Source organism: Molossus molossus, unplaced genomic scaffold, assembly GCF_014108415.1.
Source record: "Molossus molossus isolate mMolMol1 unplaced genomic scaffold, mMolMol1.p scaffold_m16_p_18, whole genome shotgun sequence".
Taxonomy (NCBI): Eukaryota; Metazoa; Chordata; class Mammalia; order Chiroptera; family Molossidae; genus Molossus; species Molossus molossus.
Genome location: NW_023425353.1, coordinates 17,177,614 through 17,205,449, shown reverse-complemented (window position 1 = coordinate 17,205,449; position 27,836 = coordinate 17,177,614). Strand labels below are relative to the sequence as shown.

At 39.8% G+C, this 27,836-nt stretch overlaps 1 protein-coding gene across 2 annotated transcripts in view; it reads right to left on the bottom strand.

The window, feature by feature from the left end:
• The window catches only part of ERC2 (ELKS/RAB6-interacting/CAST family member 2), a 922,431-nt gene that overhangs the window by 880,201 nt on the left and 14,394 nt on the right, over positions 1-27,836 (bottom strand). For both annotated transcript variants that reach the window (XR_004960151.1, XM_036266685.1), the window contains exon 2: positions 2,531-3,324. Coding sequence is in view for 1 of the 2 variants with exons in the window: in XM_036266685.1 (XP_036122578.1) it covers positions 2,531-3,184 (654 nt within the window). In the remaining variant the exon portion in view is untranslated. The remainder of the gene's footprint in view (positions 1-2,530; positions 3,325-27,836) is intronic.

Genomic DNA, 27,836 nt, shown 5'->3' with positions numbered 1-27,836 from the left:
TACCTTGACCAATAGGTATTCATTTACCCCTAAAAGGATCCTCACATACTTCCAAGAAGAGAAGGAGGAGCACTTGAACTTTTTAAAATAATTTTCTCCTTATCAATCTTAATATTCTTTACTTTGTAATACTACTTCATATTGCAAGTAAATTGACTTTTCAAACTCTCCATGCTTCTTCTTCTTTTTATATTTTTGACCTAAAAAAATTAAATTTGACTTATATTTAATACATAGATTAATACTGGGGCTTTCACTGGGTCCTGTGTTATATAGTCATATGTTACCAACAGTACCCAAAGTAGCCTATGCTCATGGTAGGTTCCAGAACAAGGAAGGGGTAATAGGAACATCCTCGACTCTTTACTTGCTTCCAGCTTAAGTCAGCATGGGGCAGTTACATAGAGTTATGGATGGCACCTAGTCTAAACAGAACTAACCCTCATGAAATGAACAAGGGGTTTTAAATGTTTTTACAAGGAGCCAAAAGGTTTTGTGTCTCATTAAAATTTACCTCAATATACTATTTATTTTACTTTGTCTCTTCCATATTTATTTTTTTGTGAATGTCATAGAAGACATACTATATTGACAGTAGTACATCATGTAATTTATAAATAAATATACATGTGTAAGTGGTAAGTAAAAGTAACTTTGTAACTGACAGTTTAGAGAATAGATTTCGACTTTGTCACTACTTGCATTATTCCTAAGCTGCTTTAACCATTTCCTAAAACAACTAAAAAACAAAGAAAACAGTATAGAACTTGGGAAATACACAAGGTTCACAAGATTTCAGGTACCAGCAAAGTCAGAAAAAAAAAAAAAAAACATAAATAATACTGAAGAGCATTAATTTGATTTAAGAGTAAAGGACAAGGCTTTCTGTTCCAAATAAAAATCACATTTCCACATCTGAAAACCGGCAAAGGCTCTGTCAGATAACCAAAGGGATAAGGTGATTGCTTTCCACACTTAGAACAAACAGCAGATTCTCAGATGGGTCAGAAATGCTTCTATGGGTGCTTGGACTCCACAGAGGTGGTAGCCAGGGAAACAGACAGGAGAGTCAACAAATGACCCTAAGAAAGGCAGAGCGCTTCATTAAGCCAACATGAAGACTGGTTATCAGCAAATCACTGTTTTAACTAAGTTTAAATTATCTCAAATATCTAGGAAGATTTTTAGCCAAATGGCACAGCATCCTCTACTCCCCATCTCTTAGCACTTACCTCACTACCAGTAAGAGGTGAAGCTGGAATTTAAACTCAGGAATGTCTGACTCCAGAGCCCTTATGAAAGTAGCATCATATAAATAAGCCTCCCAGAACAGGTAGGATGTGAAAATCAAGACTAGCTGGGATTGAAAGAGAAGAGGCAGGGAGAGGAGGTGCTGTGAAGGCCCCGTAGAAGGTGATGGAAAGATCAAAGGTATGGATGTGGCAAACCCTGAGTAGGTGCAGAAATCACCAAGTGGTGGTTCCACTGGCATAGGAGATGTGGAGGAAGGTGGTATGAGACAATGCTGGATAGGCTGGTTCAGACTTTCCAGTAGAAGGCTCAGCCACATTCTGGAGGCAATGAGTAGTTACTAAAGGCTTTAAAGCAAGGGAACGGCATAACTGCAGGGAGACTCTGGGAAAACTAATTTTGCTATGACATGAAAGATGGGCCAAAGAAAAGTAAGAAGGTGTCTTGCACATACTATTCAGTTAATATTAAATGGGACGGGGCAGAAATGCATTGTGTTTCATCTGGCCAGTGTAGCTCAGTGGTTGAGTATCAACCCATGCTCCAAGAGGTCACCAGTTCAATTCCCGGTTAGGGCACATGCCCAGGTTGTGGGCCCGATCCCCAGTGGGGGGCATGCAGGAGGCGGCCCATCAATGTTTTCTCTCATCGATGTTTCTATCTCTCTCCCTCTCCCTTCCTCTCTCTCTAAAATCAATAAAGAAACAAATTTTTTTAATCTTAAAAAAAAAAAAGAAATGTATTGTGTTTCTCTAACATAATACCAAGTGCATTCTACCCAACACCACTTAATATTGTTCAGTTTGTTATTTAGAAAACAAACTCCACTCATTCTAGAAGGAACTAATGCTGCTGGTACTTAAAAAAAAAAAAAAATCAATTCACTGGTCAATTGTGGCCCTCTAAATGTTGCTATTAAAATGTCTACTCTTAACAAAAATTAACATTTTCTTCTATTCAAAGGGAAGTACATCTGAGCTGCTGTTGTGACTGCTGAAAAAGAAAACAAAATTAACCAAGTGTAAAAGTTAGGCAATGAGAAGTGATTCTCCCTCTTCCGCAACAATGTGAAAAGGTCACTGGAAAATAAGGAGATCACAAGCTGTAATCTCATATTTCCTATGCCCTCTTGTAGTCTCCAAGTCAAACACATACTAAGTTGGAGCTTGTACGATGATGCCGAACTTCCTTCTGCTCAGGTCGTGGTATTAATTGCAAAGATTCAGCTACTCAGTGAGAAGCCGAGGGTAGAAAGACACTGAGATGAGTCATAACCTACCTGATTTTCTTCATGGGAAACCCTCATCTGCTCCTTGAGGACAGACATCCGGGCTGCTTCTTCTTTCCTCAACACTCTCTCCTTCTTGAGCTCGGGACTCCAGAAGGTCTTGATACTGTTCATGGAAGATCCCAATTTGCTGTCCTTGATGTCTAGTTCTTTCCGAAGGAGGTCATTCTCTCTCTGAAGTTCTTTGAGCTGGGCTTGAAGGTCTAACATTGTGCTATCCCTTACCTGCCTCAACATGGAGGGGACCTGGTGGTGGTGATGATGGGATGCACTGGTCAGACCATGTTGATCTGTGTATGAAAGGACATCTGTGTGGGAAAGTCCAGCGGAAGCAATATTGGGGCTACTCCCCATGGCTGTGACACGACCTCCATATACAGCTCTATTTGTGGCCCTTCCCAGAGTCATGGTGCCCTTTGGGTAAGTTGTCGAAGCCACCCCCTCATGATCACTCAGATACATGGGTCCAGACGTAGCATAGGCTGCATTAAGGGACTGGATATTCTCCATGGACAGAGTCTTGCCCGTTCCTCCACCACCCCCACTACTTGTTCTTCGGTGGCCCAAACGAGGAGACCTTGGCAAACGAGGAGACCTGGAAGGGCTCCCTTCCAGACTGGTGATTGTTCTTGCACTTCCATACATTTTTCTTCTATTACGAGGTACGACTAAAGAGCAGGAATGCTATACTCAGTTGAGAATTAAGCCAATATTTTCACCGTTGGCCAGAATTTTCACTGTATTTTACTCATAGTCTGTACCAGAAAATGATTCCAATTAGAGATCTGAAAAAAAGAGAAAAAGGATAATCAAAACCAAGCTTCCTTAGAAATCTCACTATAACTTCATTAAGTTTTTTAATATATAGGTAGATGTCCTTCAGTAGGTGAATGTATAAGTAAACTAGTACATTCAGACAATGGAATATTATTCAATGCTAAAAAGAAATGGCCTATTAAATCATAAAAAGACAGAGGGAAAATTTAAATGGGTATTAGTAATTGAAAGAAGCCAATATAAAAAGGCTACATAATGTATGATTCCACCTGCATGACATTATGGAAAAGGAAAAACTATGGAGACAATAAAAGAATCAGTGGTCGCTAGTGGTTAGGATCAGTGGTTGCTAGAGAAGAATGAATAGGTGGAACACAGAGGATTTTTAAGACAGTGAAACTACTCTGTTTGATACCATCATGGTGGTTACGTGTCTTTATACATTTGCCTAAATCCATAGAATATACAACACCAAGAGTGAGCGCTAATGTAAAATATGGGCTTTGGATGATTATGATGCATTAATATAAGTTCATTGTTTGTGATAAATGTACCACTCTGATGCAGAATATTGAAAATGGGGGAGAATGTGTATATGTGGAGGCAGGAGCTCAATGAGAACTCTATTCAATTTTGTTGTGAACTTTAAACTGCTCTAAAAAATAAAGCCTATTAGATAGATAGACGGACGGACGGACAGACAGACAGACAGACAGATAGATAGACCGACCCATGTTCATTTAAAAAGAAAAGGGACACCCAGCCAGTGTGGCTCAGTGGACTGAGCATTATCCCATGGACTGAAAGGTCCCAGTTCAATTGCCAGACAGACAGACAGACAGACAGATAGATAGATAGATAGATAGACCGACCCATGTTCATTTAAAAAGAAAAGGGACACCCAGCCAGTGTGGCTCAGTGGATTGAGCATTATCCCATGGACTGAAAGGTCCCAGTTCAATTGCCAGCCAGGGCACATGCCTGAGTTGCAGGCTTGATCCCCAGTAGGGGGCATGCAGGAGGCAGCTGACTGATATTTAATTGATGTATCTCTCTCACATCGACCTTTCTATCTCTCTCCCTTCCTTTCTCTCTTAAAAAAAAAAAAAAATCAATAAAAACATATTAAAAAAAAAAAAGAAAAGTGAGCCCTGGACAGTTTGGCTCAGTGGTTGGAGCATCAGCCCATGGACCAGAGAGTCGGTTCAGCTCCCGCTAAGGGCATGTACCTCGGTTGCAGTTTGTCCCCAGCCCCAGTTGGGGATGTGTGGGTGGCAACCAGTCGATGTGTCTCTCTCACATCTAAGTTTCTCTCTCTCCTTCCTCCCTCTCCTTCCCGCTCTATCTGAAGATAAATGCAAAAAATGTCCTCGGGTGAGGATAAAAAAAAAAGTGAACCCAAAACTTGACTTACTACAACTAAACATTTTGTATATTCCCCCCATCCTACTCCCAAGCAAGGTCAAAATTTTACAGAGCAAAAAGATGCTCCTTTTTCCAAAATGCAGAAAATGAAGTTCTGCATTTTGGGTTGTGTGAAGTGGCAGTTGGAATCTCCATAAAATTGACTGTAGAATTCCTCATCACAGAGACCTGAGTTATAAAATATCCTATTCTGGGGGTTAGGGGGGGATGTGGCTTGACAGTGACTCCAAGAAGCTGTTGCTTCCTAAGATGTCAAGTAATAATCATGTTGTTAACCTCCATACACCCACTACAGACATCACTAATCCATCCCCCTCCTCTTGCCCACTAGCTTCAGAACTCTTCTCAACACAGCACTCTAGATGGTTTCCCACCAATCAGCTGGCATTGATACATGAGCAGAACGTATTAGCCATCTTGGAGCTAAACAAAAAAGAGGTGGCTCAGCCAACAAGACTCCCTACATATAACCGGATCCTAAATGCTCTCATCAGAGAAGATGACAATCCTGTCTCTTTCCCCTGGCATTTTGGGACTTCTTTTCCATTTTTGTTAACCACTCCACACCTGTACAGAAATGGCACAAGAGAACAGTGCAAATATTAGAGTCCCTGGTCCCATAAGCCCTAGAGAAAAGTAGAAGCCCCTACAGTGATTATTAAAGTACACTGGTATAGATTTTATGTGGCCAGGGCTACAGAGCTGTGATGACCCCATCAGTGATAGTATCCAAATGGCCTTAACAGGCTGCATCATAGCCTCCTGCACTTCCTCTTAGGATGTGTTTGCTGCACTCTCTTTTTCTTCAGCTTTAAGGTAGTTAGAGCACAAGCCCTGGCCAGTGTTTCTCAGTGGTTAGAGCATTGGCCTGCACACTGAAAGGTCATGGGTTCAATGCCTACCTTTTCTCACATTAATGTTTCTCTTTCTTTCTCTCTCTCTTCCCCTCTTCCTCCATCTCTCCCTTCTACTGTATCTAAAAATCAATGAGAAAATATCCTCAGGTGAGGATTAACAAAAAAAAAAAAGATACAGCACAGATTCTGGAGAGGGACAAACTGAGGTTCAACTCTCTACTCTAACAACGCACTAGCTGAGTGACCTTAAGCAAATTATTTAACTGTTACGAGCTTCCTTTCTCCAATCAATAAAATGTGGGTAATACTACCTAACTCGTATTATCCTAAAAAAAAAAAAAGATGATGTTTATAAAACACCTAGTTTGGTGCCTACCAATAATTTATGTTGGTAGTGTCAATATGTACATTAATAGCATTATACAGGGCATCTTTTATTTCTACCTGCCTATCATTCATTCACACACACACATACTCTCTTGTAACACTAACTCTATTTCCTTAGAGAAATTGTCCCCAACTCTCTACTCACAGTCATTAGGTTAGGTAAGGCCAATTCCCTTTACTCCATCCTGGATGGTGTTGGGGGTGAGAACATGACCCAGGCCTGGCCAGTCATCATAGTCCATCCCCCAAACATGGCAGCTGATTTAGGATGGACATGTGACTCACAATGTTCCAAAAGACTCCATACCACAACTTTAGATGAAACGACTGGGAAAGATAAGCTCTTTTACAGCTGGAATTACTTGCTTTCAAGATGGAGCTTCTGAGTACTACCAGGTAAACAGGGCTTCCTAAGAGTAAAGCTAATGCAAAAGAAACCAGCGCCAAACTTTTCGTAGTGTGAAATCAAGCCAGGTGCCATCACTTGATACCCTGGAGCCAGCAGTCACTGAAGCTGCATCTGTCCCTAGGCCATTTCAGTTACATATGCCAGGTAGACTGACTACACTCAGGGTCCCAATTATTTACCTCTTCCTGTAGCTGCCTCCTTGGCAGTGCCCTCACTATCTGACCCCAGGTTCTGTCACATGACTTGCTTTGACCAATAAGGAGATAACAAATGTGAAGCAAGTGGAAGCCTGAAATAGCACTTATGTATTTACTCTCTTGATCATTTTCTTCGGCCACAGGAACTAGAGCATGCCCAGTCTAGCCTGCTGGAAAATAAGAACATAAAGCAGAGTCAAGGTGTCCTAGCCAATAGCCAACCCCAAGGCATTCGAGCAAGCCCAGCTAAGATCAGCAGAGGTGCCTAGCCAAACAGCAGCTGACCACAGATCCAAAAACAAAGTCAGCTGAGAGCCGCTGAACTCCATACACTCATGGACTAAATAAATACTTCCTACTATGTCACTGTTTGTGGTTGGCTGTTTTGCAACATTACTGGGGCAACAGATAACTGATATATTCACCCATAAATTTCCATTTTTGTTACATTCAATTCCAGTTGGGTATCTGTCCCCTGTATCCTAAAAAGTCCTCACATACAGTAAGAAGAAATATTTTCCATAAAGTCTTCCTCTTTCCCTAAAAAAGTATCTGCAAAGAATTATATACCTGTCTCCAACTAAGGAACTTAGTTTCAAATGTTTATATTGCTTAGAGCTTAATTTTGTTTTACTTGATAATACACAAAAATCATTTTGTACCTAAAATTGTTGCATGAATTATCTGTTTTATTTTACTTTTTTAAAGGTAAATCAATAATTCTAAGCACCGGAATTCAGTTTACATAAATGATAAAAAGAGACAGACAGTGAAATGTGACCATTACATGAATATTTAATGAGATGAAAAGATGTTCATGCCATACTAGTAGTGGGGGGGAGGGGCAGAGAACATACTACAAAACATTTCTGTGGTTTACTTATACTTTTGTAAGACACATGCATATGCATACACTCTAACTTGCAGAAGACTGAAATGACACACATCAGTATTAACGGTGGTGGAAGTCCAAATGGTTTTTTTTTTCCTTTTGTTTATTTGCATGGTCTAAATTTTCTATGATACATAAAGATATTTTTTATTGTCTTCTTAGTCTCTATTTCATTTATGTCTACTCCAGATCTTATTATTTTCTTCCTTCTACTAACTTTGGGCTTAGTTTGTAAAGTTAGATTGTTTATTTGAGATCTTTCTTTTTTCTTAATGTAGGTGTTTATCACTATAAACTTAAAAAAATAATTTCTCCTTTTTCCTTTTATAATTCCAACAGTAAGATGAATTTGTTTTGTGCTTAGAGTCTAGGAATCTACGTCCCAGCTGGGCCACCACTTATAAGGTTGTCTTCCTTTCTAGAAAGACAGAGAAGACTGGAAGCCCAGCTGGCCAAGGCTTTGGAGAACAGCAATAACCAACAAATAAAAAGTGGATTTGCTCCTTTTGGAAAAACACATAACATACAACACATATATGACATATGATATACTCCGATATATTAACTTATTTAAAATAATGTTTCTTTATTTAAAGAACAATACATGTTGGCAATGGCCCCAGTTTGTGAATTGAGAAGCTTTCAATGTTTCATATGTTCTAGAACAGTGGGCATAACATGAGACTTCTCTATTCCTGAAATGTTTGGGAAGAGACACCCATAAACTGAAAATGGGCTTAGTTGTTGGTTATCTCTTCATTTTTCACTTTGTTTACTAATCTATTCAGGTTTGCTACCTCTTTGTGTCAATGATCACAAAAATGTTTCTTCAGAAACAGTCCGTTCCATTTAGACTTTTCAGTCGTATTGATAATGCTTTGCACAACTTTTCCTTAAATTTTTAAAAATCACCTCCGCCCTGGCTGGTTTGGCTCAGCGGTTAGAGCGCCTGCCTGTGGTCCAGAGAGACCCGGGTTCAGTTTCCGCTAAGGGCATGTAACTCGGTTGCAGTTTGTCCCCGGCCCTGGTTGGGTCCTGCGGGTGGCAGCCACTCGATGTGTCCCTTTCATGTCGATGTTTCTCTCTCTCTCTCTCTTCCTCTCTCTCCCTCCTGCTCTGTCTGAACAAAAAATGGAAAAATGTCCTCGGGTGAGGATAAAAAAAAAAAAAAAAAAAGTTTAAAAAAATCACCTCCAATTACATCCCCGGCAGTATTACTTTATCCTTGATAATAATTTGTACTTCCTTTGCCTTTTTTCATTAAATGTTTGTTTATCTTCAATCACATTATCTGATTAATATGTATAAGATTATACACATTGGCTGCATATCCCAGGGTTGTATGTGTAGAACCCTTGCCATTTGTAAGTGATTATTTTTCTTTTGAAATTTTTTTCTACCCTAGGAATTATTCAGAAGGATATATTTAAATGTCAAAGTCAAGAGAAATTTTTGGCTAAAACTTTGTAGTTTGGGTTTTATGGCATTGGGATCATAGAATATAATATATATCTTCTAATCTTTGAACTTTTTCAAGACTTTCTAATTGGCCTAATAAATGATCAATTTTCTTAATTTTAAAAACAACTAGCAGTGCTGTCCTTCCCAGGAGCACGCCCACCCCTTCCCCTTCCCCTCTTCTTCCCCCACAGGCAGGCATCTCCTAAATACCAAGGGTCCCCATGAGACTTACAACAGGGGCGCAATGGGCAGCTGCAGCTCATCCTGGGCTTACCCCCTGGACCTGTCTCCAAGACCCGCTCTTCTCCGAGTCTCCAGTGAGCTGACAGCAGTCCCACCTTGGGCACATTCTTTCACTGGCACTTTTACTTCTCAGGGAGCCAAGGCAGCTCCTCCGAGGCTCTCTGCTGTTGCTTCCTCTGTCCTAGGCCCTTCCTTGTTCCATTGTCCCCAGCTTTAATAAACATATTCTCAAAATAAAAATAAAAAACCGCACCCCGAATAGATGACTATAGAAAATATTTTAAATACAGATATGTATACATAAGAAAATGAAAACACTCTCAGTCCTGCCCTGGCCAGTTTGGTTCAGTGGTTAAAGCGTCTGCCTGTGGTCCCGAGAGACCCGGGTTCGGTTCCCGCTAAGGGCATGTGCCTCGGTTGTAGTTTGCCCCCGGCCCTGGTTGGGTCGTGCAGGTGGCAGCCACTCGATGTGTCCCTTTCACGTCGATGTTTCTCTCTCTCTCCCCTTCTCTTCCTCTCTCCCCTTCCCACTCTATCAGAACAAAAAAAATGGAAAAATGTCCTCAGGTGAGGATAAAAATAAAAAAACAAAACACTCTTCAGACATAGAGTGCAAGCTATTTTACTGGAAAGAGAGGCCACACAGAAAGACCCCAGAAGATGAGACAGCACATGGAAAGAGGCCATGAGAAGGAGAACCCAAGTATCTCAGCCAACAGCCAGCACCAAGACACAGACTGATGAGACACACCAACCTGGAGCTTCCAGGCCAGCCTAGCCACCATCTGCAAGCAGCTGCATGAGTGACAGCCAACACTGTAACAGAAGGATGCCCAGTCAACCCAGAGTGGTGGGAAATAAGAAATCAGTTTAAAGCCTCCTGAGTTAGGGGTTTTACGATTGTTGTTGTCATTGTTGTTACACAGCAAAAGAACTGAAATCGTAACTTAATGTTTCATTGAATGGTTAGCTAATCATTTACTGATCAATCACCTATTAAGGGACACTTAGATTGTTTTTCATGGAAATATCAAAAGTAATATTCTGATTGATAAAACTCAATATACATAGCTTATTACTTTTCTAAGATAAAGTTCTAGAAGTAGAATTACAAGATGGATACCTACTATCAAAATTCCCCCAGAAATATTGAAATCATTTACACTCACACCCTTTCCAGTGGCTATTTTTCTTCAGAGTTTTCTTCATCTCAGATCTAACATGGTTTGAGGGGAAGGTGGTTACAGGAACTAAGCATTGCTTTAAGGTCAGGGACATAAAATTGACTCAAAAGAATCAGAATTTTGCTCTAAAAGGGAAATAAAGAAGATCAAAATGATGACTGCTTGGAGTTTTGGTCCTACTAGGACAAGAAATAAATATAATTTTGTATTTATTTTTCAAACACTCCATAAAGAAGCCAGAATGTCAAAAGGAACACGGGTACGTTGCGGGCAATCTGTGGTTCCAGGAAATGAGGAAACAAGTTGATGCTGTTTATTCCAACATCCCACCAGACAAGATGTATTACATACAACTGCACAGAATTTATCAAATCAAAAACAATCTTAAGAGAACATTAACATAGCAATAGAATAATTTCTTTACCACTATACATCTGCTTCTTAACAGTAAATTTTAATTAGCAACCTAGGCCCAACACTTTATTTATTAGTAGTCTTTTCTACCAAATTCACAAAGAGCAGGGATGGTTCACTGGAACAACTTCACCCTTAAAGCACAGAGAGGGATGTGGTTTTCACAGATGAGGTAAAGGCTAGAAGACAGGTAGGCCAAAGGCGAGTTCCCATGGCTGCCATGTCCCAAGTCTCACGATTCCTACGTGTTCTCCTGAGTCACACCCAGCACCCCAAACCCCTTGCCCCAGCTGTGTTTAGTCACCTGAATATTTTTAGGTACTTGTTTCAACACTCAGGCTTTTTTTGGTTGCCGTCTCCTAATTCTCGTCTATCCTGATTTTTTTTTTTTTAGTTCTGTAAAATGAATCCCTGAGAAACAGCAAAAAGATCAACTTTATTCAGCAATCAATAATGCAGTAATGTTTTCTATTTCCCATTACTGACTTCGAGAAAACAATTTCTGAGCTTTCCCACCTCTAAATGCATTACAGGAAATAAGGAGCAGTTAAGATCTTACTGTTTTAAATGTTATTATGAAGCCAAGGTAAGCTCAATCATTGCGCTTTCTTGTAAACTCTTAAAAACACCTGTTTTCTCATGTATCTGTGATGTACAATCCTAAGAAGGATAAATTATTAATTAGACCAAACTGTACACAGAAACAGGAATGTGTTGCTGAGGATGACACCAAGGAAATTAAATTGCATAACACCTTTCACTTTAAAAGAACCTCATGAATAAAATTTGAAGTCCAAGAATAAGTCCCATTTAAGGCTCAAATGCAAAATAAAATCAAAGACAGTTTTATGTACCTATAAGAATACTTTCTCCAATTGAATATGGATTCATAAATAAAATACACACTCATCTACTCACTCTCTTAAAAGGTTTAAGGACTCAAACTGTAAGCTCAGGGGAAAGAGAGTAGAGAGAGACTTGGTTCCTGTCTACCTCAAGCATCTCAGACTGTCACGGTCTGGAATGGTCTATTTTAAGACGAAAGCATTTCCTGCTATCTGCTCTAAATTAGGTTAAGTTTATTTCCACATATCGCAGCCTCAGCCCATCACCTGAGCCCTGCTGACAGGCCATGTGAGCTGAGATCATCAGTATCTCCCAAGATTTAGCCCAACTTAAAATATCCTTTTTTTTTTTTTTTTTATTGGCATCCCTAACTTTTTAAAAATGTTTTGACACAGACTCCAGTTAATTCTAAAATCTCTCTAGAGAAAGACATGATGCTGAACAGATCTCAAGCAAGAAGTGGCTGACCAGGAGCCAGATGTTGCCAGCAGCTATACTGTACGTATATGATTAACTCAGTCTCTTTAGAATTTTGATCTAGTTGACAACATAGAGAGATATGGACATATCACATTAAAATCCAGATTCTGGCTTCTGAAAATCTGACAATGTCAGGCCCACTTCCCTACATGGCAATGGCTGCTGAGAGCCAATCAGCAGCTGCCCCTGCAAGAGAGAACATGCACCCTCCAGTCCCCTCCTCTCCTCTTACCTTACATTCCGTCTCATTCACTTTCTCATGCTTGTCCCTATAGGCATTTTAATTTTACTACCTCTACCCATACTAAAGAACATAGTATGAATAAGAATTCATTCTCCTTACCACCCACTTCAAGTCCATTACCAAATCCTATCAATTCTACCTCCAAATCTCACTCAACCTATTCCCTTGTTTCTGCTTCTACTATCACCACCCAGTTGCACCAACACGACTCCCTTAAGCTATCCCATACCCTGCTAAAGCATCGCCACTTTCCTAATCCTCTTTCTCTCTGTTCCTCACACATCAGCCAAACTATTGCTAGGTAACAATTCTGACCACAAAATATCTTCCCTTACCCACTTAAACTTGTTCACTGCTTCCAAGTGCTCTTTGGACAAAGACCAAACTCTTTCCCATGGCCAGAGTCCCTATGAGATCTGGCCAGCAGCTCCAGCCTCTCTCTTGCCACTCTCTCCTTCACTGATCTGCCCAGGTCTTCCTTCTGTTGTTCAATGCATCCAGTCACTTCTCGTCTCAGAGCCTTCACACATGCTGCTCTCTCCGCAGGGCTGATTTCCAGTCATCGTTTAGATCACAGCATTCGACAGTACACCCTCCAAGGTCTATCCCATCCAAATCAGCTCTCAGCTATGTTCTTTCAAAGCATAATGCCTTTCTTTGTGGCAGGAATGACATGGTATTTTTTAAAAAGAGAAGCTGACTTTATCTGCTCTACAAGGGTCTTCTGAGCGGCTCTCTTATGTAAGCAATATAGGAGTGACCAGGTAGCCTGAGTCCTCTGGTGAAGGTGTAAGAAACCGTAACCCGATCAAGGCTGCCCCTCCCCAGATCCTTGATTATCAAATGGGAAACCATGAAGAACAGGAACTGATATGCACAAAGGATTCTGGAACCTTCAGGGAAGGAAGTCACTGGCATCCCAGTCCTGATGCCCAGGATTCAGACAGAGATCTATGGGAAGAGATGATCATGGTTACCATTAAGACTGAAGTTCTGGGAAATAATTAGTTCAAAATAAGAAGAAGTCTGGGCTGGTAATCAGGACTCAAGACAAGTGACCCAGGAGCCATGGAGAAGCTTGTATGTACAAAGCATGTAGGTGAGGAGGCATCTGTGTAGAACCCCGCCATGCTGTGTGGAACGGGTGCAATGGGGCACAACGTGTGCACAGGACTGTAACTCATAAAGAGGTCCATGTGTCCTAGCAGGGTTCCCCACGGGTAGATGTTGAAATAAGGATTTGGGTGCAGGTGGTTCAAGATGGTAATTCCAGGAAGTAGTAAGGGGAGAATTGGGCACTAAGACAAGGAAGTAAAGGAAGTCTCTGTAGGATGTATTTTAAGAAGGTTTCTGCTGTGTGCATTTGGGCTCAGTTCTGCTGAAGGAGCTCTGACAGATAGTGTAAAACTTATCTCACAGTGACACCTCCATTCATCATTGGCAGAGGGCTGTTCCCTGGCACCTCCAGCCTGTGCCACATGGAGGTCAAGAGAAAGCCCTCATGTTCCAATACAGAGATGTGAGTGGGGCATTGATGGTATCTGCTACACCACACACAGCACACCTGTGGCTGAGCCTGGGCACTGAGACTGGGTGGGCCTTCCCGTGCGGGAGCATACAGTGGTGACCTGCATCTTTCAGTCTGAGGAAGACCAGCCTCAACAGTGACGCCTTGTGGCAGAAAGATGCAATCATGTGGTGGACTGATTGACCCCCCCATCTCTTAGGAGCAGCCTAATTTCAGGGTAGAGGGTCAGGAGAGAAGACAGGGAGAGGTGGTAGGGAGGCCCAGTGAAAAGATGTACTTTCAGCTAAGTTGGAAGGCAGATTCCAGCATTTTTTATTTAATTTAGACAAATAAATTTAGACAAATAAAACCTGTGAGCAAGGTTTTTGAATAGCAATCTATCTATGACCCAAAAACCCTTTTAAACTTTATAATTTCATATTAGTTTGTGTGATTGGTGGTTAAGGGTCTCTCTTCCCTCCTACTTTAACTTCTACGCTGCACTTAACATTTATTCTAACAGTTGTGGGGCCCAGGCAAGAATACAAATGGAGGCCCAAATACCACATGTCCATACATTTTAAAGTTATAAATCAAGCTAACAAACTGGTAAATAAAATACATTCTAACCCATCCAATATGGCTCAGTTGGTTGAGCACTGTCCCATGCACCAAGAGGGCGCTGGTTCAATTTCTGGTCAGGGCACATGCCCAGGTTGCAGGCTCAATCCCCAATAGGGTGCATGCAGGAGGTAGCCAACTGATGTTTCTATCTCATCAGTATTTCTCTCTCTCTCTCCTTCTCCCTTCCTCTCTCTCTAAAAATAAATAAAATCATATTTTTTAAAAAGAAAAATAAATAAAAAATACATTCCTACCTTGAAAAATATAAAGATGGGGATATTGAGGTTTGAATTTTGAACTTAAAATTCATTGGACTCTTCAGAATTCTGGCCAAAACACGGGAGTAAGAGGCAGACCTGCCCAGCCAACATCATTCTCTCCCCACTCATGGCTCAACATGTGAACTCTGCAACCTACCCACTAGGCTAGATCTACACCAGGGGTCAGCAAACGTTTTCTGTAAAAGACCAGATAGTCAATATCTCAGGCTTTGAGGGCCCTTCAGTCTCTGTCACAACTGCTCAGCTCTGCCATTTCAGTGCAAAAGCAGCCACACGCAGTTTGTAACCAAATGAGTATGGCTATGTTACATGAAAACTTTATTTAAAAAACAGGCATGGATTCAGCCCCCAGGCAATTCTTTGCTGGCCTCTGGTCTATACTTTCACAAACAGGTACCGCTCAGCAATTCTAAGTTTACAGGTGTGCACACTGGTAGCATGGTTTGCCCTCAGAAGAACAGACCTGGTAAAGAAACCCAAGCAGACCCTGGAATACAACTCAGGGTCATTTAGGCAGGGAGGTCCCAGAGTGGAGCCTGGAATGCCAGGCACAGGTTCCAGGTGGGACCTCCACCTGGCCCCATGTCGTCAAATGAACCCCTCTAGACCTGGCCCTCTAAAGTCTGAGGTCTTGGGCAGGGGCTCCTCCTGCACAGATCTAAGGGTACCCAGAAGGTACATATGATTTTTGAAAAAACATATTTAACATTATGACACTTTCATCATATCACTAAAATCACTTCCATGGCAGTTAATGCAACAATTTTGTAATTATAGCCAGAGAGGTGAGACACAGCATTTTTTTAAAGGAAAGAGGGGACCTCAAAATCAGATCTGGTTGGAGTCATATCTCTAATTTCTTGATGTGTAACCTTGAGCAAATTACTTCACTTCTCTCATCCTCATTTTTCTCATCTATAAAATGAGGATAATAGCAATACTTTTGATAGTGATTTGGGAAAGATTAAATAATATGATAGAAGAAAAGCCCAGCACACAGCTAATACTCAATAAAAGCTAACTTTGATCATTCTAATGCTACCAGAACAGGGCACAATGGTTTTGAATCTCAAAATTGTCTTAGAATTCTCTCAGTGCACTAATTTGCCCTGTCCGACACTCCTAAATCAAACTCGGCCTACTCTTCAAAAATGCTCAAGACAGCCCAGCTGGTGTGGCTCAGTGGATTGAGCATCCTCCCAAGGACTAAGAGGTCCCGGTTTGATTCTGGTCAGGGCATATGCCCAGATTGCAGACTCAATCCCCAGTAGGGGGCATGCAGCAGTCAGCCGATCAATGTTTCACTCTCACATCCTCTCTCTAAAAAAATCAATTAAAACATTTTTTTAAATGCTCAAGACATCAACCATTTTTTTTTTATCCTCACCCAAGGACTTTTTATTTTTCGTTTTTTGTTCAGATAGAGTGGGAGGGAGGGAGAGAGAAACATCGACGTGAAAAGGACATATTGAGTGATTGCCACCCGCAGACCCAACCAGGGCCAGGGACAAACTGCAACTGAGGTACATGCCCTTAGCAGGAACCGAACCCGGGTCTCTCTGGACAGCAGGCTGACGTTCTAACCAGTGAGTCGAACCGGCCAGGGCAACATCAACCATCTTTTGAAACTAGAAAGAAAACTGGACATTTTCCCATCATCTGTGGTTACGATATTATACACTTATAAGTATTGAGAGTCCCAATAATAAGCCATTTCTTCTTTAATTGCCACAATGATATGAATCAGAAAAAAAGTCCAGCTTGACATAGCAGAGATTTTTTAAAATGCTTTCCCATCATTCTCCAAGAAGCTGTCTGCAACTCAAACACATTCATCCACACATCACTCTCTCCTTCAGTTCTTCCAAACTCGTTTCCTAATTACCGTTTTCCATGTGCAGATCCAGCATGATTGCATGTTCAGCTGCCTTGGTTCTACTTTATAGTAAGGTGCTTGAGTGAAGAAGCTGACTCTATTCCATACGTCAAGGTAAGGACTCTGGATACCCAAGCATTGGTTAACTGCACTTTCCACCAACTACTTCCGTTGTTTTCATTTCAAACTCTAATAATTTATTCTAAAGGACGCAATTTAAATTCTAAAACACCTAAAAATGTCTGTTAAAGGAACAGACCACTATCTAGTACACAGCTAAACACAAGTTAAAAATACATATAGCAAAATCCCAAATAATAAACAGTAAAAATAAAAAATAAAGTGAGATGCTAAATCAAATTATTAAAAATTATTATTAATATAAAATGCTGATTATAACATTATTCATTATCTCATAAACTTTCATAAATATAATAAATTAAGCTGGTTACACTAAAGAAATAAATAAGGTTTTTAGATTTATTTTTAATTTTTCTTTTTTTTTAAATCTTCACCCAAGAATATCTTTCCATTATTTTTTTAGATAGAACAGAATGGAGGAAGGGAGGGGGAGAGAGAGAGAAACATCAATGTGAGAGAGACACATCGATTGGTTGCCTCCTGAATGACTCCGACCGGGATGCAGGATTGAACCTGCAACCCACGTATGTGCCCTTGACTGGGAATCGAATCTGATTCCCTTCAGTCTGTAAGATGATGATCTAACTGCTGAGCCAAAGCAGTTAGGGCTAGATTCACTTTATTATTATTATTATTTATTTATTTATTTATTTTTGTTACAGACATTTCTCCTTTCTCCCCCCAAGACACCTTCCTCCCTATCCCCCCTCCACAAGCATTGTTGTCTATGTCCATTGGTTACACATACATGCATATAAGTTAGTTAGATTCACTTTTAAAACATCTGTGCATTTCCTTTAATCTGCAAATGTAAAATGTCAATTGGCAAAGCTTTAGTTACAGTACACTGACAAAAAAAAAAATTTTAGGAATTACTGGGTCTTGCACAAAAAATCCTCAATCTGTCAACTAACAGATGTTTCAGAGAAAATGATAGAAAGGTAGAAGAATAACAACCTCTTGTCCCTAAAAATACAATTACAGAAAATTTTTCTACATTTAAAATCGACCATGTAAGGATTATATCTAAATAGCCTTTCACTAAAAAATAATTACATAAACACAAACACAAGGAAAAATTATAGCAAAATTATAAGCTCTTCCAAAAGAAAAAGAAAAAAAGACCACAATCAATAGCAAGGAACGGGAAATGGCTTAAATGTGCAAATTTCAGAGACAAACATGTATCTACACATTCTGGAAAGAAGATAAAGAATACATGTTATATCCTAACTATAGGTCTCTTAAAAATGACTGATCACCATGGAGGAATCACATGAGCCTTTAGCAAGTGCCACGTTCAGGGTGCTGAATGGTAATCAGAAACCCCCATAAAAACTGAGAGTATAGTGAATGAGGCTCAATAACTCCATTAAGTTATCAAGTAACTGAGTTAAATCTTTTAGTAAGTATATGGTAAGAATAAGTTATCTAAGACAGAAATATATTAGAAGAGAAATTATGAGACAGGATTCAAATCTATTCAACAAATACTTCTAGAGAAGGAATCAGTAATATGGTTTCTGACCTTCCAGAGACCCAAATCCCTCCAGTTCAAAAGGGAGTCAGAGCCCCCTTATTCAGGTTTACATTAACAACTCTGGTTACTGTGTAAGGCTGCCAGGTATGTGAACACTGGAACTAGATGAGAGTTTTTCTGGGAGTGTAGGTTGTGGTCTCAGAGGGAGAAAGTCCTATGAAAGAAAGCAGAGTACCAGAGAGAGAAAATCCAGTTTTTCAACCTGGGCAAGAACTGAAGAAGATAAGGCAGATCCATAGTTGTGCATATTAAAGAATTTACAAATATCGCCCTGGCCGGTTTGGCTCAGCGGTTGGAGCATCGGCCTGCGGTCCAGAGAGACCCGGGTTCGGTTCCCGCTAAGGGCATGTACCTCGGTTGCAGTTTGTCCCCGGCCCTGGTTGTGTTGTGCAGGTGGCAACCACTTGATATGTCCCTTTCACATTGATGTTTCTCTCTCCCTCCCTCCCTCCCTCCCTCCCTCCCACTCTATCTGCACAAAATATGGAAAAATGTCCTCAGGTAAAGATAAAAATAAATAAATAAGAATTTACAAATATCATGAGAACTTCAGGTGGTTTTATTTCAATAACCTGAAAACAAATAATGTAAGGATATTCTTGATCGTCATGGGTGTTGTGCTCATTGAGTTTGAGCAATAAACCATACCCTAAAGAATCACCATGGGTCAATAAGAAAGGAAAAAAGATGAACTTGGGACTCTAAATGATGTGTTCTCACCAGTTGAAAGGTAAGGATATCAAGTTCTCAGCATGAATAAAAGTTTCACAGAAGTTGAATATGATGAATATGATGAATTGAGTCATCACCCAGCACACAGCAGGGTAGACCAGTTGACTGCCAAAGAACCTGCCTACAACAGTCAGTATCATATTCCAGTTACAAGTACCAATTTAGTTAATGTGGCTAAATTAATGTTATTAATTTGAATTAGTAATATTAAGTGTACTTAATTTCTAAATTAATTTAGGGTTTATAAAGATGTAGGAGTGCCTTGGCCGGGTAGTTCAGTTGGTTAAAGTATTATCCCAATTTGCCAAGGCTGTGGGTTACATCCCAGTCAGGGCACACGCGAGAATCAACCAATAAATGCATAAATGAGTAGAGCAGCAAGTGAATGTTTCTCTCCTCTCTCTCTCTCTCTCTCTCTCTCTCTCTCTCACACACACACACACACACACACACACACACACACACACATCTTCTTCTTCTTGTTCTCTCTAAGAACCAATACATAGCCTTGGCCAGTTTGGCTCAGCGGTTGAGATCAGCCTGTGGCCCAGAGAGTCCCAGCTTCAGTTCCCACTAGGGCCACATACCACCACCAAAAAAAAAAAAGAATCAATACATAATCTTTTTAAAAGATGTAGGAGCTAAAAATAAAACCTCACCAGCTTTATGTTTACACAATTAAAAGTATTTATTACAATACCAATAATTTAAGTCAACCCTGGGGTTCTACAAGAAATCATTTTCTTTAAAGAGAGATCTCATGCAACTTTGAAAAACCTTGCTTAAGTGATTAAACATATACTGAGTTTGAGTTCTGAATCTCATATTTATTATCTGTTTAACCAGGAGAAAGTTAACAAACCTCTCCCAGCCCGGTAAGTACCTCAGTAAGTAACAATGACCTCAGGAATAACAATGAATACTGCACAAAAATAAGGTGAGTAGTGATTAAATCAGAGAAAGCCTAAGTGTTTTTAGCACAGTGCCTGAGGCTTTGTAAATTAAATACTCACTACAACAACCCTCATCATCATCAATATTAACTATAAGCACCTGTGTTATTTTCTTAAAGGATGATCATCTAGTTGTTAATAATTAGTTCTTTGTTCTCTAATGTCACATGACTATGAAAGCCATTCAACTCTGACCCCTAATGTTCCCTTCAATCTCAATGATCAGTTCTTGAAAGATGTACAATTGATTGAATTATTTAAAAAAATAATACTAGCTATGCAGTTGATTTTACATGGATCCCAGTAAGACAACTAGACCCGTAAGTACAATGCTTCTTCCTTACGAGTTAAAGAATAAAAATAATAAACATGTTGCAATGGATCTTAAAATATTACCTAGTTTAAAAAGTTTGCTAAGCACTTTGCACATGAGAGTAAAATTTTAGCCAGTGCAATAAATTGCATCATTTGTTCAAAATATTCACTGTCCTCTGCCCAGCTGGTGTGGCTCAGTGGTTGAATGTCAACCCATGCACCAAGAGGTCACCAGTTCAATTCCCGTTCAGGGCACATGCCCAGGTAGTGGGCCAGATCCCCAGTAGGGGGCATGCAGGAGGTGGCCAATCAATGTTCTCTCTCAACAATATTTCTATCTCTCTCTTCCTCTATTTTCCTCTCTCTCTCTAAAATCAATAAGAAAAAAAATTTTTAATAAAAAATATTCACTGTCCTCTCTAGTTGGTTCATTCTCCACAGTCTCCCTCCCATAGGAGGAGAATACTTCCTGCCCCACTGACAGACTTGTTTTGTCAAATGCAGCATGAGCTGAAGGGACATGTCATATCCAAACAAACACAGTAAGAACCATCTTATTGTGTTTTTTCTTACAATGAGAATGGCCCTTCCAAGTCCCAGAATAAACACAAGTCCCAACCTAAGTCCAAGAATAACGACAAAATAGAGCAGAATCACACACAACCCATGAGATAGAAAGTCACTGAGATTTAGAGGTTATCTCAGCATATCCTAGCAATATCTGACTAACACACCCAGCCTGCACACTGCAGTACTAAAACAAAATATTTAACACTTAAGTAAAAATATAGGGCAGCATTTTCTCAATGACTTATCTCATTTCTTTCCTCCTCTGCCACAATACCAATTTAGGTAATGTCATTCTTTCAGGGACAAAATACCTGTTAGGTCTCTAGGTAAAAGCAAATCACTTAAAAATAATATCTTTTCAGACACAGAAACACCTAACCAACTGTTTCAATTTCCTTCAAATTCATATTTTCTTGATCATTCCTGGGCCCTGATTTCTTTCCTAACAGTTGTTCCTGATCCCTGGACATCAAGATGAAAGCAATCATTGGAAAGGCTCAAAGGATAATAAATCCTGCTGAGATAATACAATTGCAAAAACGGCTCAAGTGAACCCCAGCAAGCAACAGTGGGTACAGGCTAAAACATATGACTCCAGTGATCAGCACAGGTATGAGTGCCTGTCCTGAAGCAAAGCCCCCTGAAGAGTCCAGATGTGCCTGGCCCAAGCATGCCTCACCACAGGATACCAAGAGAAAAAGGGACCCATACACCTGTGAGTCCATCTTTTACTGGCTTCATGAGTTCCAGATTACACCAAGTGATGCCACTGTCTTCCCTTGAGCTTTCTGCAAGACAGATGCTCCAACCCTGATAGGTCCTTGAAGGCAATAACCAGGTCTCATTCATGTTTGTATCTCACTACTAGTATACTTGTAATTAAAGGCAGCTCAGTGTAGAACAGTGAAAAGCATGGGCTTTGAGTCAAGAGTCCAAGATTCAAATACCAGGTTCTCCATTTACTTGGGTAAGGACCTTGTGAGCAGATGCTGTTAAGTCCCTCTGACATGAACATTTTAGAGTTCCCCAAATGATTCTGTACTGCCAATATCAGCATCTCTGCTGACTTCTTTTGATATTGGAAAACTATTCTGCTCTCGCAGGAGGCAAGATGGAAGTGCCAGGGAATAAAAAACAACTGACAGAGATATTTATACACCAATGTTCATAGAAGCATTTGTTCACAGCCATAAAAAGGAAGAAACAAACCAAATGTCCATTGACAGATGATTGGATAAACAAAATGTGCTATATAAATACAGTGGAACATTATTCATCCTTACAAAGAAATGAAATTCTAATTCAGGCTACATCATGGATGAACATTGAAAATATTATGCTAAGTAAATTAAGTTAGACATAAAATACAGATATTGTATGATTCCACTTATATGAGGTACCTAGACTAGCAAACTCATAAAGACAGAAAGCAAAATAGAGGTTGCCAAGGGCTGGGGGCAGGAGGGATTGTGGAGTCATTGTTTAATGGGTACAGAGTTTCAGTTTGGGGTGATACAAAAATTCTGGAGATAAATAGTGGAAATGGTTGCACAACATTGTGAATGTATTTAATAACACAGAACTGTACACTTAAGAGTTAAACCGGCCCTGGCCAGGTTGCGCAGCGGTTAGAGCATCAGCCTGTGGTCCAGAGAGACCCGGGTTTGGTTCCCGCTAAGGACATGTACCTTGGTTGCAGTTTGTCCCGGCCCTGGATAGATCGTGCAGGTGGCAACCACTCGATGTGTCCCTTTCACGTCAATGTTTCTCTCTCTATCTCCCCCTCCCACTCTATCTGAACAAAAAATAAAAAAATGTCCGCAGGTGAGGATAAAAAATAAAAAAAAAAGAGTTAAACCAGTAAATGTTATGTTATGTATATTTAACCACAATAAAAAATAAACCTAAAACCAAACTTAAAAAAATAAAAGAATAGAACAACTGACCAGAGCTGCTTCCTCACCTTTCATGTGAGATAATACTAAGGCAGGTGTTTTATGCTACCTCCAGTTTCATTATGAGACTGAACTCTAGTTGAGACTGCAGTGATTTACTGAATAATGTCCCATCTACTGGCTGTCTTCTCCTCTTTGTCTCATACGCCTTGTTCACCTATTGCTGTTCTCTGTATGTCGCAAGTAATTACTTGCACTAGAATACTTGTTTTGGGGTCTGCTTCTGGGAGAAGTTAATTAAGACACATAGGCAAGTTTCTTAACTTCCCTACATGTTCATTTCCTCATCATGAGAAATAACATCTGGATCCTGGAGTTATTGTTAAAATTAAATGAGATAATTCTTTTTTTTTTTTGAATCCTCACCCGAGGACATGTTTCCATTTTTCGTTCAGATAGAGTGGGAAGGAGAGAGAGAGAGAGAGAAACACCGACATGAAAGGGACATATCGAGTGGCTGCCTCCCTCACGACCCAACCAGGGCTGGGACAAACTGCAACCAAGGAACGTGCCCTTAGTGGGAACCGAACCCGGGTCTCTCTGGACCACGGGCCAACGCTCCAACTGCTGAGCCAAACCGGCCAGGGCAAATGAGGTAATTCTTGATGTGCTTAGCACAATGCTTGACACACTGCTTGTTGTTACAGATGTTTCTCCTTTTTACCCCATTGACACCCTCCGCCCCATCCCCCTCACCCCGTCCCTGGCTTTGTTGTTCATGTCCATTGGTTATGCATACATGCATATAACTTCTTCTCTTCCAGCCCCCCACCACCTCCCTCTTCTGAGGGTTGTCAGTCTGTACCCTACTTCCATGTCTCTGGGTCTACCCTATTCCTAAGACTGTTGTGTTCATTATATTCCACATATAAGTGAGATCATGTGGTATTTGTCTTTTTCTGCTTGGCTTGTTTCACTTAGGATAATACTTTCCAGATGCCTCCATGTTGTCACAAAGGATAAAAGATCTTTCATTCTTACAGCTGCCTAGTACTCCATTGTGTATATGTACCACTGCTTTTTTATCCATTCGACTACTGATGGACACTTGGGCTGTTTCCATATCTAACCTATTGTAAATAGTAGTGCTATGAACATGGGGATACATATATTTTTTCTGATTGGTATTTCAGGCTTCTTAGGGTATATTCCTAAAAGTGGGATCACTGGGTCAAATGGCAGTTCAATTTTTAATTTTTTGAGGTAACACCATACTGTTTGCCATAGTGGCTGCACCAGCCTGCATTCACACCAGCAGTGTACTAGAGTCCCCTTTTCTCCACACCCTTGCCAACACTTGTTTGATGATTTGTTGATGGCGGCCATTCTGACAGGGGTGAAGTAATACCTCATTGTTGTTTTAATTTGCATCTCTCTGATGATTAGTGATGTTGAGCATTTCTTCATATGTCTCTTGGTGATTTGTATGTCCTGTTTGGAGAGGTGTCTCTTTAGGTCCTCTGCCCATTTTTTAATTGGGTTCTTTGTCTTCCTTTTGTTGAGTTGTGTGAGTACTCTATATATTTTGAAAATTAACACCTTACCTGATGTATCATTGGCAATGATGGTCTCCCGTACAGTGGGTTGTCTTTCCATTTTGATAGTTGTTTCTTTTGCCGTGCAGAAGCTTTTTAGTTTGATGTAGTCCCATGTGTTCATTTTCTCCTTTGTTTCTGATGCCTTAGGTGATGTATCAGTGAAAATTCTGCTACATATGATGTCCGAAATTTTGTTACCTTCAGTTTCTTCTAGGATTCTTATTGATTCACGGGTCACATTTAAGTCTTTTATCCATTTTGAGTTTATTTTTTGTGTATGTTGTAAGTTGATGGTCTAGTTTCATTTATTTGCATGTAGCTGTCCAATTTTCCCAACACCATGTATTGAACAGGTTGTCTTTACTCCATTGTATGCTCTTGACACCTTTGTCAAATATTAATTGAGCATAATGTCTTGGGTCCATTTCTGGGTTCTCTGTTTTGTTCCACTGGTCTATATGCCTGTTCTTGTGCCAGTACCAGGCCGTTTTGATTACAGTAGCTTTGTAATATAACCTGATAGCTGGTATTGTGATCCCACCTACTCTGTCTTTCTTTTTCAAGATTGCTGTGGCTATTCGAGGTCTTTTTTTGGTTCCATATGAACTTTCGAAGTATTTGTTCTACTTCTGTGAAATATGTCATTGGTATTTTGATGGGGATTGAATTGAATCTATAGATTGCTTTGGGTAATATGGACATTTTAATGATGTTAATTCTTCCAATCCTGTCATGAGCAAGGTATGTGCTTCCACTTTTTTATATCTTCCTCTATTTCTTTTTTCAATGGCCTGTAGTTTTCTGCAAATAGGTCCTTTACTTCTTTGGTTAAGTTTATTCCTAGGTACCTTAATTTTTTTGCCGCAGTGGTAAATGGGATTGTTTTTTCAGTTTCTCTTTCTGTGAGTTCATCATTGGTGTATAAGAATTCCATCGATTTCTTGACATTAATTTTGTATCCTGCTACTTTGCCAAATTCACTTATTAACTCTAGTAGACTTTTGATGGACTCTTTAGGGTTTTCTATGTATAATATCATGTCAGCTACAAATAATGAGAGTTTCACTTTCTCCTTTCCAATTTGAAATCCTTTTATTTTTTCTTCATGTCTGATTGCTAGGGCTAAGACTTCCAGTACTATGTTAAATAAGAGTGGCGAAAGTGGGCATCCCTGTCTTGTTCCTGTTCTTAAGGGAAATGCTTTTAGTTTCTGCCCATTGAGTATGAAGTTGGTTGTAGGTCTTTCATATATGGCCTTTATTATGTCAAGATATGATTCCTCTATTCTCACATTGCTGAGCGTTTCTATCAGAAATGGATGCTGGATTTTGTCAATGCTTTTTCAGCATCTATTGATATGATCATGTGGATTTTATTCTTCATTTTATTTATGTGGTGTATCACATTTATTGACTTGCGAATATTGTACCAGCCTTGCATCCCTGGGATGAATCCCAATTGGTCATGGTGAATAATTTTTTTGATGTATTGCTGGATCCAATTTGCTAGTATTTTGTTCAGGATTTTGGCATCTATGTTCATCAGGGATATTGGCCTGTTGTTTTCTTTCTTTGTAGTGTCTTTTTCTGGTTTTGGAATTAGAATTCTGCTGGCCTCATAAAACGAGTTTGGAAGTCTTCCTTCTTGAATTTTTTTTAAATAGTTTGAGGAGAATGGGTGTTAGTGCTTTCTTGAATGTTCGGTACAACTCCCCTTTGAAGCCATCGGGGCCTGGGCTTTTGTTTGCTGGGAGAGGCTTGATTACCTCTTCAATTTCCTTAGTAGTTATTGGTCTGTTCAAGTTTTCTATCTCTTCCTAGTCCAGTTTTGGGAGACTATGTACTTCTAGAAATCTGTCCATTTGGCTTAGATTGTCGAATTTGTTGCCACATAATTGTTCATAGAAGTTGTTAATAATCTTTTGTATTTCTGTGGTGTCAGTTTTACTTCTCCTCTTTCATTTCTGATTTTGTGTATTTGGGTTCTCTTTGTTTCTTGGTGAGTCTACCGAAGGGTCCATCAATCTTGTTTATCTTTTTGATAAACCGGCTCTTTGTTTCATTGATCCTTTGAATTGTTTTTTTGGTCTCTATGTCATTTATTTCTGCTCTGATCTTTACTATTTCCTTCCTTCTACTTGCTCTGGGGTTTTCTTTTTGTTTGCTTTCTAGTTCTTTAAGTTGTAAGGTTAGATAGGCTATTAGAAATTTTTCTTGTTTCTTGAGGTAGGCCTATAGTGGTAAGAACTTCCCTCTCAGAACTGCTTTTGCTGCATCCCATAGATTTTGTGTTGTTGTGTGTTAATTTTTATTGGTTTCCAGGAAGTTTTTAATTTCTTCCCTGATCTCCTCGGTAACCCATCATTGCTTAATAACATGCTATTTAGTCTCCATGTGTTCAAATGTCTTTGCATGCTCTTGTTTCAATTGATTTCTAGTTTCATGCCATTGTGATCTGAGAAGATGCTTGATATGATTTCAATCTTCTTCAACTGGTAGAGATTTAGTTTGTGTCCTAACATGTGGTTTATCTTTGAGAATGTCCCATGTGCACTTGAGAGGAATGTGAATTCTATAGTTTTGGGGTGTAATTCTCTGTAGATATCTATTAAATCCATTTGGTCTAGTGCTTCATTTAGAGTCTCTGTTTCCTTGTTAATTTTTTGTCTAGAGGATCTATCCACTGATGTCAGAGGGGTGTTGAAGTCCCCTGCTATGATTATAATGCTGTTGATTTCTCCTTTGAAGTCCTCCAGAAGATTTTTAATATATTTTGGTGCTCTTATATTGGGTGCATATATGTTTATCAAGGTTGTATCTTCCTGTTGGATAGATCTTTACAATATTATGTAGTGGCCTTTTTCCTTTCCATTTGCTTGGAAGATTTTTTTCCATCCCTTCACTTCCAACCTATGTGAGTCTTTTGTTGTGAGGTGGGTCTCTTGTAAACAACATATAGATGAGTCATGCTTTCTTATCCAATCAGCTACTCTGTGTCTTTTTATGGGAGCATTCAATCCATTTACATTTAAGGTGATTATTGATATGTACTTATTTATTGCCATTTTTGTTTAGTTTGGTTATAGTTTTCTTCCTATTTCTTCTACTAATTACAGCAGTCCTTTTAACATTTCTTGCAGTGCTGGTTTGGTGCTAATGTATTCCCTTAGCCTTTTTTTTTGGCTGGGAAGCTCTTTATTTGACCTTCTATTTTGAAAGACAGCCTTGCTGGGTAGAGTAGTCTTGGATTCAGATCCTTGTTTTTCATGACCTTAATTATTTCATGCCATTCCCCTCTGGCCTGTAGTGTTTCTTGTGAGAAGTCAGCTGAGAGCCTTATGGGGTTTCCTTTGTAGGTAACCTGTTGCTTATCTCTTGCTGCCTTTAGGATTCTCTTTTTGTCTTTAATTTTTGGCATTTTAATTACTATGTGTCTTCGTGTGGGCCTGT